Raw genomic sequence first — 18,841 nt, 5'->3', positions numbered from 1 at the left:
TTTCTCCATTTTCTCTGGTCTTTTTCCCCAAGTATTTGTGTCTTTCTACAGCCCAGTTTTATGAATAAACCATCTCATTAGTATTGAAGTACATCTTTAATTAAACCCCACATTTGAGCTCTTTCTAATTTGTCTAATGTTTCACCAGAAATATAAAAATTGTGCAGAGATGCCATTGTTTGTGTTGGATATAAACACAAAATATTCTTAATAAAGCAAGAAAACTAGAACATGTTATTGACTGAGCTGCTCCAGACGACATTTTAACCGGAAAGCAACAACTCCTCTGTGTTGTTAGAGCTGAAACAATTAGTCAGTTAATCATTTAGGCGATCAACAACAATTTTGACAACCAAGCGATTGTTTAAGGTATTCGCTAGTACCAGCTTCTCAAATCTGGGAATTTCTTTCTTTTCTCTGTTCTATAAATGCTTAAATTGAGTATCTTTAGAGACTGTCAGACAAAGCAAGGGATCTGAAGATGTCACTTCAGGCACTGGGGCATTGCATCACACATTTTTCAATGTTTTCTGTGAGGGAATAAAGAATTAATTGGAAAAATTAAAACACAGATTGCTCAATAATGGATGTAACTGTTAGTTGCAGCCCTATTTGTTACCATACCTGCTTACTATTGAATCCCTTTCACATTATTATTCATGTTTTTTATCCAGATTAATTACCAGATAAGGTGAATTTTCTCCTCTAGCAGTGATACCGGTAGTGTGCCAGGTGGCCCCCCAACTGCTTTCTAATTCACAATGAAAATACACTTACTCATACAAGTTTTTTTTTTTTTTTTTTTTTTTACACTTTAAATATAAATAAGGTGCCATGGTGCATGAAAAAACATCAAAATAGAGTTTATCCAAAAAAAAAAAAAAAAAAAAAAGTGTCAAGGGAGGACCGTTCAATAGGGGTCTGCCTCTGGGCAAAAGAAGTTCAGTATGCCTGTCCTACAGTATCTTCAACATACATGGCAAGACACTAAACATCAACCTGCTCAAGCATTTAACATACATGTCTTTAAATCCATCTCTTACCAAATTCTTTCTGTCTTTGTCTCCACAGGAAAGGTTCGAGGCATTGTTCAGGATCTACGATGAGCAGACGTCTTTCCAGATGTTCAAAAGCTTCCGGAGAGTCCGGATCAACTTCAGCACCCCAGAGGCCGCTGCCCGCGCTCGCATCGAGCTGCACGAGACCGAGTTCAACGGCAAGAAGCTCAAACTCTACTTTGCCCAAGTGAGTTACAGTTAAGGGGTCTGGGAAAGGGCAGGCAGGGGGCCTGGGACATAGACATCATCTAAGGAAGAGCGGTGCTTATTTACATGGGAAGTTATGCTTTAATGCATGATTCACTGCAGCATGCACAAACACAACAGAGACAAAAACTCTGTCAAGTCACTTCCTCTCCTTTTCATTCATATATGTGTGTGTGTGTGTGTGTGTGTGTGTGTGTGTGTGTATTTGAGTGTGTGTGTGTCTTCTCTGAGCCACACCTGACTGCTTCCTCAACCCACCAACCTTCCTGTCAAACCTCATCAGTCATATGATTGAACACATGAATTGCTGATTTCTCCTCCGTCATAACTGTGTATCTGTGCATGTCTGTCTGTTGCCTTTAGGGGAGACAGGGGCTGAAAAACAAAGTGAAGTTTGTGTCTTGTACAAACACAAAATAAGAAGAGAATATATCATAGCTACAATAATAAAGTCATGTTTGGAGGTTTTGGAATAAGCTTTAAAGTTTAGACATGTAGCTCATTACATTTAAGCATTTAAATGTCTGTATTTCAATGTGTAGAAAGTCCAGACCCAAACCCACTGAAATGTAGTCCCCAAAGCTGTGTTAAAACAACTGTTATATGTAAGCTAGATGTCTTTAAAAATTATTTATGCCACGACATCACTTGGCCTTCACAACACCAAATTCCTTCTTCCTGGGAAACCATGAATCAACTTATAATTGATGCCCATTTTATCACAAAAATATCACTGGTTATGACCCCTGCTGCACCCCTCAGTACTTTGATGTAAGAGGATTAAGGATTTTAACGCTCAGACAGATGCCACATGTAGGTATTGTAATTATGGCAGTTGGCTGTTATCAAAACGCCAAAATACCCTCATGGGAAGGAGCCTGCAATTTGAGACTAAAAGACTGAAGCCGTGACTGCAAAACTGATGTGTTTTTCTTGCTGTTAAGTATCAGAAACTTCGACAACTATCCCAATTTGAATCCTCTTTGTGAATCGTCACTTTGTCTACTGTCACTTTAGGATTCTTCCCAAAGGAGCTTCACCCACTTCATATGACTTTGAGCTCCTATTGAAAGCGCTACAGCCTTCATCTATTGTCATCTCCTCTCTGATAGGTCCAGAATGGTGATGAGGACATCGACAAGTCGTACCTGGCCCCTCCCCAGCCCGTCAAACAGTTCCTGATCTCGCCCCCTGCCTCGCCACCTGTGGGCTGGAGCCAGAGCGAAGACGCCACACCCGTCATCAACTACGACCTGCTGTGTGCAGTAGCCAAGCTGGGCCCTGGTCAGTACTCAGTAACTAAGTTCATGAAGCATTTCAGAATGCTTATACATTAAATACACACAGACATGCACAGATGAAACATGCAGGAAATGGTGTGTGATGATGATGAAGGTATAAAAAAAAATCTAAATTGAGTCACCCAGGTAAAAACAGGAAATAATTTCACGCTCCTCAGCAGGATGTTACAGAAAGGTTATTTGTCTAGGAAGCAATTTGACAAAAGGAATTGGGGTGGACATTATTGAATCATCCGTGTTTTATTCTTGACTGTTCCTGCAGGCTTTTTGGTAATGTCTGTGAAACAGCATTAGGTCTAATTTACCTGATCACAGATGCATTTGTATGTAAGACCGCCATTATGTGTTCGTGTAATCTCATTATGAATTGAATGGCATTTTAGAATCGATATTTCTATGTGAAATGGCTGTTAACGTTGAATTTCCTGCTCAAGTGTTGCTGTGCACATGGTCTCGGTCAGGCAGCAATATAAAAAAATATATCAGCTTGAAGCACATAAATGAAAACCACAGTGCTGGCCATTATCCGTCAATGTCAAAGACGCTTCACCTTCAGTTGCTGCATTCTAATATTTCTAAGGAAATATGCATCAATGCGAATATCTGTGTGTCTGTGTGTTTGTGTGCAAGTTACTTCAAAGTGCTTGAAGATGTTACGTTAGTTACTTTATCATGTAACTGGGATCTTTTTTAGATTTTGGTATGGAAAGTGTTGCCAGGGATTTAGGGATTTGCTCATAGACTGTATAAAATAATAGCCATAGTTACCATGACATCATCTATTGGTTTGTGGACTCCTGTTTTGGAGCCTCAAGTTCGGCATTTTGTACAATGCAGTCTTAATTTTTGGAGTTAGAAGCAACCATGTTTGGACGAAAGGGTGGAGCTGTGGAGGAGCGAGGTGTGAATCTGGCTCAGAGACTGTAGTGGCGCCTCACAGACAGCCGGTCACCCAAGCGGCTAGGCCTTTAAATATATGTGTGACTTATGTAAAAGTTACAGCCAAACAACAACACAATTAAAAACATTCAAGATATACAGTAACATGTAGAAATATTTGGACACTTACGTACGATGACAAGAATCAACCGACTCATCCTTATACTTTAGCTTTAAATCAGGCAGAGAGACCAGTTCACGAAGTTTCAAATCGTTTTGAAGGTTATTCCTAGTGAGGGGAGCAGAGCACATAAAAGCTTTCTTTCCCAGCTCAGTCCATGCACAAGGAACAGACAACAAAAGTAAGTCTTGAGATCTCAGACTACAGCTACTGTCAAATCTCTGTTCAATCAAAGTACAAATGTCGGTGAAAGTTTACCTAGTATGGCTTTAAAAATGAACAATACCAGTGACTGAGCCTACGAAAGGTCAAAGATGGCCGACCAGCCCAAAGATATGCAATATCTAACATGTGCAAACAATGTGCAGATGCATTCATGTACAACAAATCGCCATCATCCAGAACCGGTAAAAATGTAGCAGCAGCCAATCTTTTTCTGGCCCCAAAGGAGAAACAGGACTTGTTTCCAAAATAAAACCTAACCCTGACTTAAAGCCTTAATAAAATGTTAACAGGTGTGCAATAAAGGGGGAAATTAGCTACAGAGACCAAAACCATTTTTGTACCAGGCTGTAAACATGTTTATTTCTGCTGTAATGTTAGGCATTTTAGTCTGTGGGGATTGACTCACGTCTGGAGACAGCCTCAAGTGGCCATTCAAGGAACTGCAATTTTTGGCACACTTTGTGTTGGCTTCATTTTTCAGCCTCAGAGGTTGCTGCTCGGTTTTGCACCTTCATCATTGCATCAAGGTCAAAAGACAGGCGGTGCCTATTTTCCATTTATGAAGAAGAAGAAGATATACTTGATTATAGTGTTGTCACGATACCAAAATCTTTGTTTCGGTACCAATACCAATATGAATTTCGATACTTTTCGATACTCTTCGGTACTTTTCCTAAGGAAAAGTCCTTTTGGATACAAACCTTTAGAACAATAAATAGTAGGGGTGTAACGGTACCAAAAAAATCATGGTTCGGTAAGTACCTCGGTACGGACGTAACGGTTTGGTAACTCAAATGTTCCACCAAGTTTGTGTTGTCTCGTGTTGTCTCCCTTTGCGAGGCAGACTTTCTCTTGTCTTTTTTCACGTGTGCCAGCTGTGGATGTTGATACGGTGTTGTCATACACACCACTTGTGCAATCTGTGCTCCAATAGGAACAAGAAAGGCGTTTGTGTGCATAATTGAGTAAAATAAATTAACTAAATTAATGAATTGAATCAATTTCAAAGTACCGGTATTTTCCAAATGCAGTATAGTACCGTTTGGAATACTCTACTACCGTGGTACTATTTTAGTACCGGTATACCGTGCAACACTACTTGATTAATATTGTTAAAAAGTCAATTTTTTTCACTCTGTTGTCATACACACAGGCCTGAAATACACACACATGCACACACAGGACCAGTACATACATTAAATGGAGAGATGTCAGAATGAGGGGGCTGCCATGGACAGGCGCCCCGAGCAGTTGGGTGTTTGTTGCATTGCTCAAGGGTACCTTAGCAGTGCCCAGGAGGTGAATTAGCACCTCTCCAACTACCATATTTGGTCCAGATGGGGACTTGAACTGGCAACCCTCCGGTTTCAAACACAAGTCACTATGGGCTGAGCTACTGCATACCCAAAATCGCAGTAGAGCTAATGGAAGCATTTTTCAACTTTGAATTAAACTCAGTAGAAAAATCTTCATCCTCATGAACACCATATTTCAATGCAATGAGACCTTTCTCAAACGTCCAATCCAGAGAGGTAGATAATCATCGTAACCATAGAAACTCACCACAACTGAACTCCGAATGAAGCAAACAGTCAATCCCTATGAAAAAGGCAACAATCAGAAATTCAAAAATCTGAATTGTGAACAAACACGACACAGCAAACTGATGTTGTGATCACAGTGTGTATCAGTTTCACGTCACCACAAAGTTCCCATCCTATCACAGTTTCAGTAGGTGTGTGAAATGTGTAGGCAGCACAGCTCTGCACTGTTACATTCTTCTCCCAACAGCCTCGCCCCCAGTCAGCTTCTCCACTCTATAAAATGTCACCTTACACACATAAAAAGGTGTGTCACGTCCACAGCGTCTGTCCATGCTTGTGTATGTGAGCATGCTGATGAAGTGGAAAACATCACTTCCAGGGCTGAATTCAGTCGAACAAAAACATGATTAAACTTCCCACATACCCACAAACACACACACGCACACACAAACACTGTCCATCCCAGAGGATCACTTTTTGACACGTCCTGCTGTTACCATAGCAACATGAGGAATCAGGAAATGGCTTTGTTCTGCGCCTCACATCCTTGCATCTGAAATCAGATTAGCGCCGGGCTGCAGCACGGCGCGCTGACTCCCTCTGTCAACTCCCTGCGGTAACAGCAGGACTCTATTCACTGTCCGTCTCTCTTTTTGGCACCACGGTGAAAAAAAAGAGCCACAAGACCAATTTCCTCCTGTCTGCCAGCTGTCTGATCTCATCTCCATGGCAACTGTGATACAATCTAGCAAGTGTGTGTTTTCAATCTGAGTCCGCTGAGTTTGGCATCTGGACAAATGGCAGGACCATTCCAAGAAAAAGTCTCTTTGTGTCCTCTTGAGGCAACGTGCTGACCTGATCTTAAGTGCAATAGACAAACAGTAGATTATCTTGGGCTGTAAAAATATCCTCAGTGTGGAAAAATAGTAACAACAAATAAATAATGAACCACATAACTGTATTTTTTTTTTTTTTTAAAAAAAGGTCTTTTCATAAAACTGAGCCATTTATGCTGTAGTAAGACTCAAATGATTGTAAAATTGGTGCTGCATGATCAGATAAAACAGAGAAGAAGGGCTGTGGCATTCGCTTTTCTCTAAAAGGTAGAAAACATACAACTACCAAAATGCACTGCACTGCACCGGACCAATAAGCACTCCTGCTGGTGGGTGACGTACTGCGAGCTTGTCCGTTTTGACCCTGAGTTCTACTGTTTGATCTCAGTATATTCAGCCTCTGTCTTTACAATACAGGAAACAGTATGGTGCCCACTTCCTGTTCACAAATTCTTGCATTACAGCCAAACTGTGCACTAAAATATGTTTATGAAGACACGTTGCATCATGACCTGTTAAAGAGTATTTAATGTAGTATTTTTCATGCAACTCCTTCCCCTCCTCTCTCAGGTGAAAAGTACGAGCTCCACGCGGGGACAGAGTCCACCCCCAGCGTGGTCGTCCACGTGTGCGAGAGTGAGACGGAGGAGGACGAGGCGGTGCGGCCAAAGCAGCAGATCGTCCAGACCAGACGTCCCGACGGACCCCCCAAAGTCTTCAACTAAAGAGGCCTCCCCCCCGGCACCGGTGCGGCCCCCGACCGCCCCTTAAACCCGCAAAACACACCTGCCCTCTCTCTCTCGTCTCTGCACTCACAGAGAGCGTCGATGCCCCTCATTTCAGTTCAACTACAAGCAAAAACAAACCAACAAACATTGCTCGAAGACGGTGTTTGTGGGGAGCGTGGCGATGGAATGAGGCGGCTTGAAGGGGATGGATGAGAATCACACACACACTCATCACATTCTGCGGACAGCGTGGGGAGCGGTGGGCACGCTTGCCTCCACCCCACAAACCTTCCCCTTGTTTTCAGCAAGAGGGGTGGAAATACCTGTCCCAACGCAGGCACCTGTCACTTATCACACACACTCAGCTCTCATTGCTAGTCCTGCTCCGTAGCTTGCTAGTCAGTTAGCTTGTTAGCTTGTACCTCTCCCTCTCACATGTGTCGTGTGTTCAATAATCTTTGGTTAAACAAAGACATTTCTTCTTCTTCTTCTTCTTCTTTTTTTTTTTTTTACAATAAATTGTGTTTTCATATTATATATATAAATATATACATGTCTATTTTTTCTTCTTTTTCATCCATTTTCATATCTGCTGGTTTGTCGCTTCAGCTTGCATCAAGATTGAGTGTGTGATGTTCCCGCTCTTGTCTGCATGTATATACTGTAATACAAAAAAAAAAAATACGTACAGAAACACAAATACTAACAAGATATATCAAGAAAAAGGAACCTATTTAACATCACACACAGCACGAAGCGTCATATGTGACTAACAAAGTTGTGGTGGCTGTTTGACTTTTATGATTTACTTTCGCTCGTTTTTGTCTTTTTTTATTTGGAGAGGTGTTGTTTTTTGCTAAACTACTAGATGTGTATTCTTACTATGTATTTGATACCCCGACACTTTTTGCATGCTTAGTTACTTCTGTAGATGAGGAGCTGAGGTGTTTTTTTTTTTAATTGTTGTTTGTGATGACAGGGAAACAGTGTGACGCTTTTGACACAAGTGCATATCCCCGCGCAGAGTATAAAGTGACGTCTTAGGGGGGGAAGATAAAGCTGAATGCTTTTGTTTCTTTTGTAAGATTGACAGCTCAGTCTGCAACTTGATGGCAAATTTGCATTTGTCGCTTTTGTTGTGATTTGATGGATAAGAGACAGTTCATCCCCTTCATTCTCTTCAAGGGGTTTTTGGGATGTGGATTTTTTTTCTTTCTTTCTTCTGATTCTGTTTGTTGTAACTCATGTCTTTAATGTCTTGGTTATGTTGTTTGATCAAACCCACTTTCTATGTGTCAGGTTTTCTTCTGAAACCTACTACTGCTTGTTTTGCACTGAGTTATCTCTTGATATCTCGAAGCAGTTGCGGGGCTTTCGACCGTCTCCTGCTGCGCACCAGAATACTGCGCTGCTTTCTTGCTGTAAATAGCTGAGCGGTAGATTTGTGGAAAAATAGTCTTTTAGATTTTGTAGTTTACCCGAAAGCATTTCGCTGAGAAAAGGGAAAATTAGGTAGCCTCATGAGATATCAACCAAAGCATAAACTCACCCCATGTTGTCATGATTATGTAATTTTTCTTACTCAGAGACACTGATGTATATTGTTAAATTGAAAGAAATCATATTTTCCCAACACAGCATTATTTTATTTTTGCAGTATCTAGTTTAGTGGGGAGATGAACAATCACTAACAATCATAAATATTTTTCCTTTTGGTTAAGTCTCCCCACAGTCCCGAATCATATCAGTGTTCCAATTCCTCATTTAACGGCATTTCAGTGCTTTCAAAGCAACATGAACAAATGTTCCTAACAGGGCTTTTGGGTGTCAGCGGTGAGTCTAAACCTTATTTGTCATTTGGTGGCATGGAATCTAAAAACTTTTTTTGCTATATTACAATATAAGTAAGCAAAAGAAAAGTCCGTCTGCATGTGAGCACTTTATCAGTGTTTTGTTTGTTTCCGTCACATAAAATAGTCCTTCTTGAGACAAAGTAGGAAGCACATTGCATTTCTTCTCTGTTTCTTTCTTGTGTTTTTTGTTTTCTTTTATCTCAAGCTGAACACCTGGTTAGCCTTTTCACCAGCATATTGCAGTGAGTGAAACACTCCACTTCCTTTTTGCTAGTGTGAACCTTGGAGAATTTCAGGCCTTTTTTGGATCAATGGGAGTGTACCACTGTAAAGGTGTAGACATGCAGTACAGATGTAGGTTTTAAATGAGGCAGGATGACACCGCAGAGCAAAATCAATGTCTTTGTTTTACATGTTTGTCTGCGAGAAACATTCATCTTTGCTGAGGAAGTTAAACGGTTCTTTGAAATGTTGGCAGAGTGCAGTTTTATTGGCGCTATGGTAAAGCTGTCGCGGTTATCTAAGCAGACAGCAGATTGGTGGAACCGCTGAGGTACATTGTGATAATGAGGAAGCAGCAGAGCAGGAGGAAGACACTCGTGATGATTTTTTTACTCTCTGTGGTCATGGTGTTTAAAACCGGGTGCATTTTGGTCACAGTTGAAATGAAATTGTATATTTATGTACATATGCCAAGTGGGTTTTTTTTCTTTTGTTGCTGAGGCCAGTCCCAGTGTGCAGTTTGTTACGGCTTCTCTTGGCAATGTTGTAATGGAAAAAAAAAAAAAAAAAAGCATACAAAAATGTGTAACAATAAGTCCTGAAGATGCTCGATCAAAAACCAACTGTCATTGTGTTGTGTTCAACATGGACTCTGTTTGAATGTTTCTTATTTCTGGGGAACGTCTACTAAAAAGGTCAATAATACCGTTTGTCACTGTTGTACTGTTTCTGTTGAAATATGAATATTGTGTCTTGTATCGTAGGAATCCAGAAAACAAAGTAGCAAAACAAGCAATAATTTACAGTTCTATAATACCGGTATGTGTATTTTCATGTTCTGTACTTATTTCTCAGAGATGGTCTCTGTCTCTTACAGTATCCGCTTCTATTTGTGTAGTATAATAGCCATTTGTTTCACATAGAGAAATACATAAAGACTTATTCTTAAAAGCCATGTTTAGTGTTGTTTATTTTAGGGGTTGCTTTACCTTAGAGGTTACAAACTTCGGATGCAGATGCCGGTATAGAAACAGAATCTCAAGCAAAATTTCCAGTACAGGCATTTGTTAGATTTATTACAAATCACGTTCACATTGCATGAGTTATATTCATCTGAAAATACCAGCAACTCACTTTTAGCATTAGCACTAGTTTGTGCATTTCATTCATTATCACTACATTCAGTTCACAGAGCTAAGCATCTGTTTTTCTGACAGGTAAATTCATAAAGGTCCTCAAAGGAAATTCATAAAGTTAATGACACTTAAAGGTCTAGTATGTAGGATTTAGTGGCATCTAGTGGTGAGGCTGCAGATTGCAACCAAAGAACTACGGTGGCAACACACCTATCTAGAGCCAAAGTTTGGTTTACCATTCTGGACTACTGTTGAAACAACATGGTGGACTTTGCAGAAGAGGACCTGCTCCGTATGTAGATCTAAACGCCTCATTCGAAGGTAACAAAAACACAATAAGTCTTAGTTTCAGTTGATTATACATTAATGAAAACATAGTTATGAATATTATTTTCCATTTCTGCCAGTATATCCTCATAAGTCCTACACACTGGACCTTTATGGCTGTTTTAAAGGCACTTTAAGAAGATTCTTCATTTGCATTATAAAACATTATTTCTGTTACATTATTTAAAAAAAAGATAATAAATTAGGTCAGTAAGTAGTGGCTATATTTCCTAATCCAAGATCGTAGCTGGAGTTAAGTTTTCTACTATCTATCAAGTAAATTGGTTTTATTTTCCACTATCTAATATTGTCTTATGAAACAAAACAAAAAAGATCCTTTTTTCCAAGCAACTGACATATTTATTGAGCCTAATATTCTTTAACCCAGACTCAAATGGAGTGTTATGTATTACTAATCAACTTCCTTGGTCTATAGCCATGAGTAATGATAGCATAGCTATACTAGCACTAGTACTAGTGCTAATGCTAGTTTGTCCTTAGCGCTAATTACCAAATGCTAATGCATGCTAACATGCTAAACTAAAATCGTGGACATGGCAAACATACCTGCCGAATGTCAGTATGTTAGCATTTTCATTGTTATCATGTTAGCACATTAGTGTTAGCATTTGTAGCTGCCAGCACAGCTGTTGACTGTTAGCATTGTTTAAAGAGCGTTCAGAAAGACAGATACTTGGCTCTACAACTCAAATGTGACAAGATTACAAGTGGAAATATCACCACAACTGTAAGTGTAATGATTAACCCTCTAGGTTTTTAGCCTAGCAATATGTATTTAGTTTGTGTTTAGTGCTAACTGCCTAATGCTAATGCACGCTAACATGCTAAAATCGTGAACATGGTATACATACCTGCCTAATGTCGGTGTGTTAGCATTATCGTTGTTAGCATGTTATTACGCTGACGTTAGCATTTGGAGCTGCCAGCACGGCTATTGACTGTTAGCATTGTTTAAATAGCATTTAGAAGACAGACACATGGTTCTACAACTCAAATGTGACAAGTTTACTAGTGGACATATCACCAAAGTGTTACAGCGCTAATTACCTAATGCTATTCATGCTAACAGGCTAGGCTGAGATGGTGACATGTTAGACACTATACCTGCTAAACATGTTAGCAGGTATAGTGTCATATAGTGTTATAACAGATTAGCATTTAGCTTAAAGCAGCCTCACTGAGCTGCTAGCATAGCTGCAGACTCCTAGCACTCAGAAAGACAGATGCTTGGCTCTATAACTCAAATGTGACAAGTTTACAAGTGGAAATATCACCAGAGCTGTAAGTAACTGGTCAACCTTATTGAGATGGTGACATGTTAAACATTATACCTGCCTGACAGCAGCATGCTAGCATTGTCACTGTGAGCATATTAGCATGCTGACATTAGCATTTAGCTCAAAGCAGCCTTACAGAGCTGCTAACATAGCTATTGTTTAAAAAGCTTTCAGAAAGACAAATGCTTGGCTCTATGACTCAAATGTGATGATAAATAATACATTAGAGACACAAAGCTAGGCTATGAATCAGCCCATGCAGATGTAAATAGATAAAACTATTACTATAACTACTATAACTAGTTATAGTATATATATTATATAACTACTACCTCTGTAATTCTCCACTTCTCTGCTGTTTTCAAAATGTTACACAATTAATGAAGGTGAATTGGTTCGGTATCAACCCATCCTTCACACAAGGCTATAAAATACACAGAAAAGCCTTTATTGCATGTTTTAAAATCATGCTAGAATGGTACAACAGAGTTACTGTCACTTGCACTTTGCACCTCATATTTCCCCCAAGGACATAACAACAGTTAATATTCTGTTTGGTTCAGGGCCTTGTCTGTATGGTAAAGACACCGACATCAAGGTTGAGTTAATGATTCTTACAGTAAACAACACTGGACATGAAATTTATAACACGAAAGGCAAGGTGTGGCAATGCAGCCGTGACCTGCAGTTCAGCAGCCGATTGAATTTCACAGCTGCAGTTTCCCCGTGACAGCCATGAAGACAAATGACTGCTGATGAATCCAGTAACAATAGATTTCTCTCATCCATTTCCCCCTGACAAACCGCACTTCATTATTACATGAGGGGAGTAGAAACAACAAAGCCAGGAAGGAAGCAAACTGTCAACCATGGCTTGACAAAAAAGTATGTTTTGCAACTACAGGTGGGATGAAAAGATATTTTTTGTTGATGTAAGCTCACTGTTTTAGTGGAAAGATTTGTGCTTCCTGAAGTGTACACAATGCTAAAAAACAAGTGCAGAAGGTTAGCTGTGTCATTGCTGACATACTTAATGGTCTAAAGGTGAAAACAGTGGACGGCTGTCAGCATTTTACAGTTAGAGAGGACTGAACAACAGCTGTGAGACGAGGCTTACTCTGCTGCCCTGTATCTTCCTCTCCATGACACAAAAAGCCCTCTCTTCATGGGGAATTCCTCCTCACAATGCCCCTCATTGTTGAACGTGAAGATGCGTGTGCACCTAAGGGGAACAGATCAGGTTAACGTGGCCCCTGTGGGTGTTAATGGGGCCAGTGCCTCCAGATTCCTTTAAAGGTACTCTCCAGGATTACACAGCGGGCACGTCTCAGTTGCTCATGCAGGAATCTTAAGTGATGCATTAGTCATGAGTTGACGAGAATATACAATGTTTTTAGTTAAGTGGTTCCTTAAAAGTACACATAGTGGAGTGTAATGGGTTTACTCTGACTGGATTCAAACATTTACCTCAGCTTTTAAATCAAAGTCCCCTAATGCAATGAAGTGATAAGTACAGTGAGCGTAAACACTTTTATCTCCCTCAGGAGGAGAGAGTAAAGACTGGCTGCCCCCTGTAAGGCCTGCTGTTTTATAGTCAGGAAAAGTGCACATAAAACAACTTTCCTTATCTGTGCTGATAATAAAATCAGTTGGTAATTAAAACAGATTATCAACAGATTACAATGGCAATTTAATGTTTGCGGTTTCTAGGAAATTATGACATTTCTTGGTACATTTTTAGGCATGTTTTAGCAGCATGGCTGGAAGGACACCACAACGTTGGCTGGTCTGCCAGCTCTTTGATGACTTTGAGCCAGGCTGAAAACACTCAGATGGATCTGCATTAAAGTTGGTAAGTTCATAAGTCATTCCTGTTATGCAGCAACATTTTCTGTCCCTATGGATTACTTCCTCATATTTTCTTTAAGATGTGTCAAATATTAATATAACAAATGGCTTAAATTAAAAATTGGAGTCTTCTTCATCACCTAAACACAGAATAATGCACATTAAAAAATACTTACTGACCTTTTTTGGTACATACTGTATGCTTGATTTTACCATGTTGTCAGTGCAATGTTATTAACATTAGGGTGAACAGTGAAATTTGAGACATCAGGTATAATGGGACAAATAAGGCTTTACATCTTGGGCTCTTTAAATATTAGCAGCCAGTCACCAAACATATAATTGCATTGTTTTATAAATGTCCTTTATATGAAACAATGTTTTTTAAAGAATATTTTTATGGCTTTTGCCTTTATAAGACAGGACAGTATTAAGGGTGAAAGGGGGGCGAGAGAGAGGGGATGACATACATCCAAGGGCCGTGGGCTGGAATTGGACACATGGCCGCTGCAGCAAGGACATTGACTTTATACATGTGATGCCTGCACTACCCACTGAGCCAGTGGGCACCCCAGAAACAATCATTTTAATTGGTCTTAGACAACCAGTATGTGCAGTGTCAAGAGTTAAAAAAAAATCACTGGTCTCTAACATGCAAGGAAAGCCATGTGGCATGTTGACTTTCTCTTTCTGGTAATAAGAGTGCTGCAGCTAAAACAATAAGGGCATAACAACAAAAATGTTTTTTTTTACCTGAACACGTCATCTGAGTGAGGTCAGGGTACTTGATGTTTTTGATTGTCCAAAGTTTTTAAAGTAGGCCCCTATTTTACTTGCATATTTTCTTTATAGAAATATAGCAGAGAACTATAAGAAGTCATAAAAGTAACACTTCAAGTAGCCTTCAGAGTTTTAGGTGGTTTTCTTAATAATCTACTACAATCAGAACCAGAAAAATACAAAGAATAGAGAATCATAACAAGAATAAGAGTATGAAACAGAAGTATGTAAATATAAAGTAGTAAAATAACAAAAAAAGGTGCATTATGCCCACTGTTTAACACTAGTTCTTAAGATATTAAGAATAAAAAAATGTTCACTGCATTGAGTCAGTAAGTGTGTAAAAATACACAAATATGTGCACTGTGCTACCTTACACTGTATAAACTGGTATGTTACATTCAGAAATATAAAATATGTATTATGCTTTAATGTTCACTGCAATAGATACATGAATAGAATAAAAACAAGAATAAGAATAAACATAAGAAATACGCACAGTGATGTGCATTATACTGTATGTTGAATAATATACATTCAAGAGGTGTTGGTGAGAATAGATTAGTACACTGAAGAATGTTGCACAGTTGAAAAACTGCACAGAATATTGTGGCAAACATGTCCCAAATTACCTGACTTCACCCTACAAGAACTGTAAGCCTTTATGAAACACTCAGAATAAACCCTGTTAGCTTATTGCCTTCAAAAAAGACTACAATTCCAATGAGACCATTTTCAGGAAGTGATTTTTGAGGAATAAAGCAAAGTGTGGTGAGCAAAAACCTTTCACTCATGACTTTTTCCCCAGTGTTAAATGATGTTAGTCAGTTTGTCCCGCTCATTAAGTTCCATCCTGCTCAGCGTCAGCATGTTAACATTATCATTGTTATCATGTTAGCATCATGGATGTGGTTAGCACATACATTTTAATAATGAAGCATTAGCATGCTGTTAGCATGCTAACATTAGCACTTGGCCTCACAGAGATGCTAGCTAGTCTTTTTGAAAGCAATTTTCTTGAAGCTTGTATACTCAAAGGGTAAGAATTATAATTTTAGTCATCACTCCACAAGCTATATGCAATAATTGAGTACTTCTGGTCGACCCAAACCTCATGCCCCTTAAAGTATTTTCAAAATATCATTAACCCATTATTTTTACATTAAAATTTGACATAATGAGAAAACTGAAAAGCTACAAAGACTAGAGCTTGTATGTACTCACTAAAAGGATATTAAGATTTCCATCCAGACATATAAAAATGCTAATACTGTCTTTTGTGGGAAATTGTCAAAGCATACATTGCTATCTATTCTGTATATTTCTCAGGGACAGTGTATATGAATAAAATTACTGTAAATATGCCAGAATTAGCCAGGAGGCTAGTTTTCATCAGGTCAGATGTGAAGTTTGCCACTTAAAAAAAAGCCTAAAATCCAAAAAGTTTAAAACATAATTCTAATGTAAAACATTATGCTAAATGTAAAACACAGACAGACACATGCAGAGCACAGATATGAGCAGCAATATTAGCAGTGTAAATATGCAAAGCAAAACAATTACAAAATAGTTTTGCCAGACAGACATACAAGCAAAGAAATATGAGGAACAGGAAGACAGTAGCACTAATAAGTGAAGCAACAGGACAGCTAAGCAACATAAGAGTTATGTATTGACAGACGTTTGCCAAATGATGAGGGCCTATTACAGGCATATACAGGGCCGTTGCGAACAGTAGTTACAATGGGCAGATAATGTGATGGGCCCTACTACGCCCTAGTTACTAGTTATGAACCACACACACACACACACACACACACAGTTTTAGGCGTATATATATTTTACTAACAGTGTTTCTTACTGCCGCTTTTATGTTATATCCACTTTTTAGTGTTGAGAGATTTTTGATGATTAAACAGAGACTTGGTATTGGACAACATCATATTACCCAGCGATCACCAGTGTATGTGACAAAAACTACAGAAGAAAATAGGTTAGGTTTAACTAAATAGTTTTTATAGTTAAGTTATAGTTTTTTTGTATAGTTTATGTAGAACAAGCGTATCATTTTGTTATAGATTGATACTATTTAACAAAAACAGAAAACCGTAATGGGTTTGCCTTTTTGAGGGCATATCCTCCTGAGACCCTGTGTCCTCATATGAGGACATTACATTTTGGGTTTACTTGACCTTGTACTTCATTCTGCTTAACTCAGACCTGTTGTCCTAGTCTGTGGACACTTTTTTGTGCCACCTAGTGGTAGTAAGACCACAACACACTAATCTGTGTAAAACCAAGATGGCAGCCATCTCTGCCGACTCAGAACTCACACAAAAGTGGACAAGGTCCAAAACCTGATCACATTTTATGGTTGAAACTTGTTTATTTATGATTAATAATGTTTGTAGTTTCATAGGCCATACAATTCTGACGAATGTTAGCAACAGTAAAAAGCTAAGACGCTGTTAATTAGAAAGTACTCATGTGAAGACATTGGGAAGTTATCAGCTTTTTGAAGGACATTGGTATTTTATTATTATCCCGTATGAGGACATTGGGACTTTATCACCATCCCGTATGAGGACATAAGGACTTTATCATCGTCTTGTATGAGGACATTGGGACTTTATCATCGTCCCGTATGAGGGCATTGGTACTTTATCATCATCCCGTATGAGGACATTGGGACTTTATCATTGTCTTGTATGAGGACAGTGGGACTTTATCATCGTCCCGTATGAGGGCATTGGTACTTTATCATCATCCCGTATGAGGACATTGGGACTTTATCATTGTCTTGTATGAGGACAGTGGGACTTTATCATCGTCCCGTATGAGGGCATTGGTACTTTATCATCGTCCCGTATGAGGACATTGGGACTTTATCATCATCCCATATGAGGACATTGGTACTTTATCATTGTCTTGTATGAGGACAGTGGGACTTTATCATCGTCCCGTATGAGGGCATTGGTACTTTATCATCATCCCGTATGAGGACATTGGGACTTTATCATCGTCCCTTATGAGGACATTGGGACTTTATCATCGTCCCGTATGAGGACATTGGGACTTTATCATTGTCCCGTATGAGGGCATTGGTACTTTATCATCATCCCGTATGAGGACATTGGGACTTTATCATCGTCCCTTATGAGGACATTGGGACTTTATCATCGTCCCGTATGAGGACATTGGGACTTTATCATCGTCCCGTATGAGGACATTGGGACTTTATCATTGTCCCGTATGAGGGCATTGGGACTTTATCATCGTCCCGTATGAGGACATTGGGACTTAATTATCATTGACATTTTTAGTTTTTTATACCTATCAGGTCCTACTAATCTCAAATAGTTAGTAGAAAGTAAAAATGCATACCAAACAAAAGTTTAGGTCTCAGGAGGATATATAGAAAATCACACCATTTTTTATTTAATGTGAGTCCTGCTTCAACCACAGGTGTATTTCCAGGTGGCAATAGGGCCCCTCCACCCCACAGGCCCCAGTGCAACTGCCTGCACTGTCTATATTTACACCTTTGTGCATGGCAGTATTATCTTTTTATCTATACCAAGGATCCCAAAGATAGGAGAATGTGATGGAACAGACGATGCATTAATTAGACAATTAGTTAAAGAACACAGCCAACTCAGGAGAAACGTAATAAAAAGTCTGGCACTAAAAAACAAACTTAGTTATTTACAAAAGAAAATCCACTGCTCTTTTCACCTTTTGTAAAATTAAACTAATTTAAGACACAGGGTACTGTGCCTGACTGAAACCAACACAATGTGGGGATGCCATTACTGAAAGATGCACCCTTCTCTATGAAACCTGAGCTCTCATACCTGTGTAATGGTCGTGGAGGTATGCAGGCCATCATGAGAAGCAGAACAATGCGTGTCTGCCCAAATGAAGCTGAGTTACACTTTCTCACAAAGGCTCAACACTGCCTCGCTTTATAGTCGCGGGCACCACCTAGCCCCTGGAGGTAACACGAGGCGAGATCCTGACGACTTGTTGGCACTGTTTGGGGAAAGACTACCACGGCCGGGCGTGTTACAGGAACTTGTTTGCCTCAATAAGAGCGAGACAGATAGAAGGACACTTGGGAATATGGTTGCCAGTGAAAACATTTTTCCTGTTCAGTGGACGACTTTCACACAAATGTTGCCAAGTGTTTGAAAGGAGCTCATTGTCCTGTGATAAAAAGAGAAGGCTGGTGTATCTTCTGTGCTGTACATACACACCCTGTACCCTTTGGACAAGTATTGTAATTCAGTTAATTTTCAACTACATACATAAAACGTGTACGTGCAGAGATGAATGGGTTTGTGATAACTGAAACCACATACTTTGTCCACTTTGTTTGAGGTAGTGATTTGATTGCACAACGCACACTCTGGATTTTG

The 18,841-nt window shown here is 39.4% G+C and overlaps 1 protein-coding gene across 2 annotated transcripts in view; it reads left to right on the top strand.

The window, feature by feature from the left end:
• The window catches only part of rcan3 (regulator of calcineurin 3), a 67,648-nt gene extending 58,657 nt beyond the window's left edge, over positions 1-8,991 (top strand). The window contains exons 2-4 of one of the 2 annotated variants that reach the window (XM_033643542.2): positions 1,072-1,245; positions 2,378-2,549; positions 6,802-8,991. In XM_033643542.2, the coding sequence (XP_033499433.1) occupies positions 1,072-1,245; positions 2,378-2,549; positions 6,802-6,956 (501 nt within the window). In that variant the 3' untranslated portion in view covers positions 6,957-8,991. The remainder of the gene's footprint in view (positions 1-1,071; positions 1,246-2,377; positions 2,550-6,801) is intronic. The other variant, XM_033643541.2, reaches the window with a different exon arrangement.
• The last annotated feature ends 9,850 nt before the right edge of the window (positions 8,992-18,841 follow it).

This window comes from Epinephelus lanceolatus, chromosome 15 (assembly GCF_041903045.1).
Source record: "Epinephelus lanceolatus isolate andai-2023 chromosome 15, ASM4190304v1, whole genome shotgun sequence".
NCBI classification, from domain to species: domain Eukaryota; kingdom Metazoa; phylum Chordata; class Actinopteri; order Perciformes; family Serranidae; genus Epinephelus; species Epinephelus lanceolatus.
This window is presented reverse-complemented; position numbering and strand designations above follow the sequence as displayed.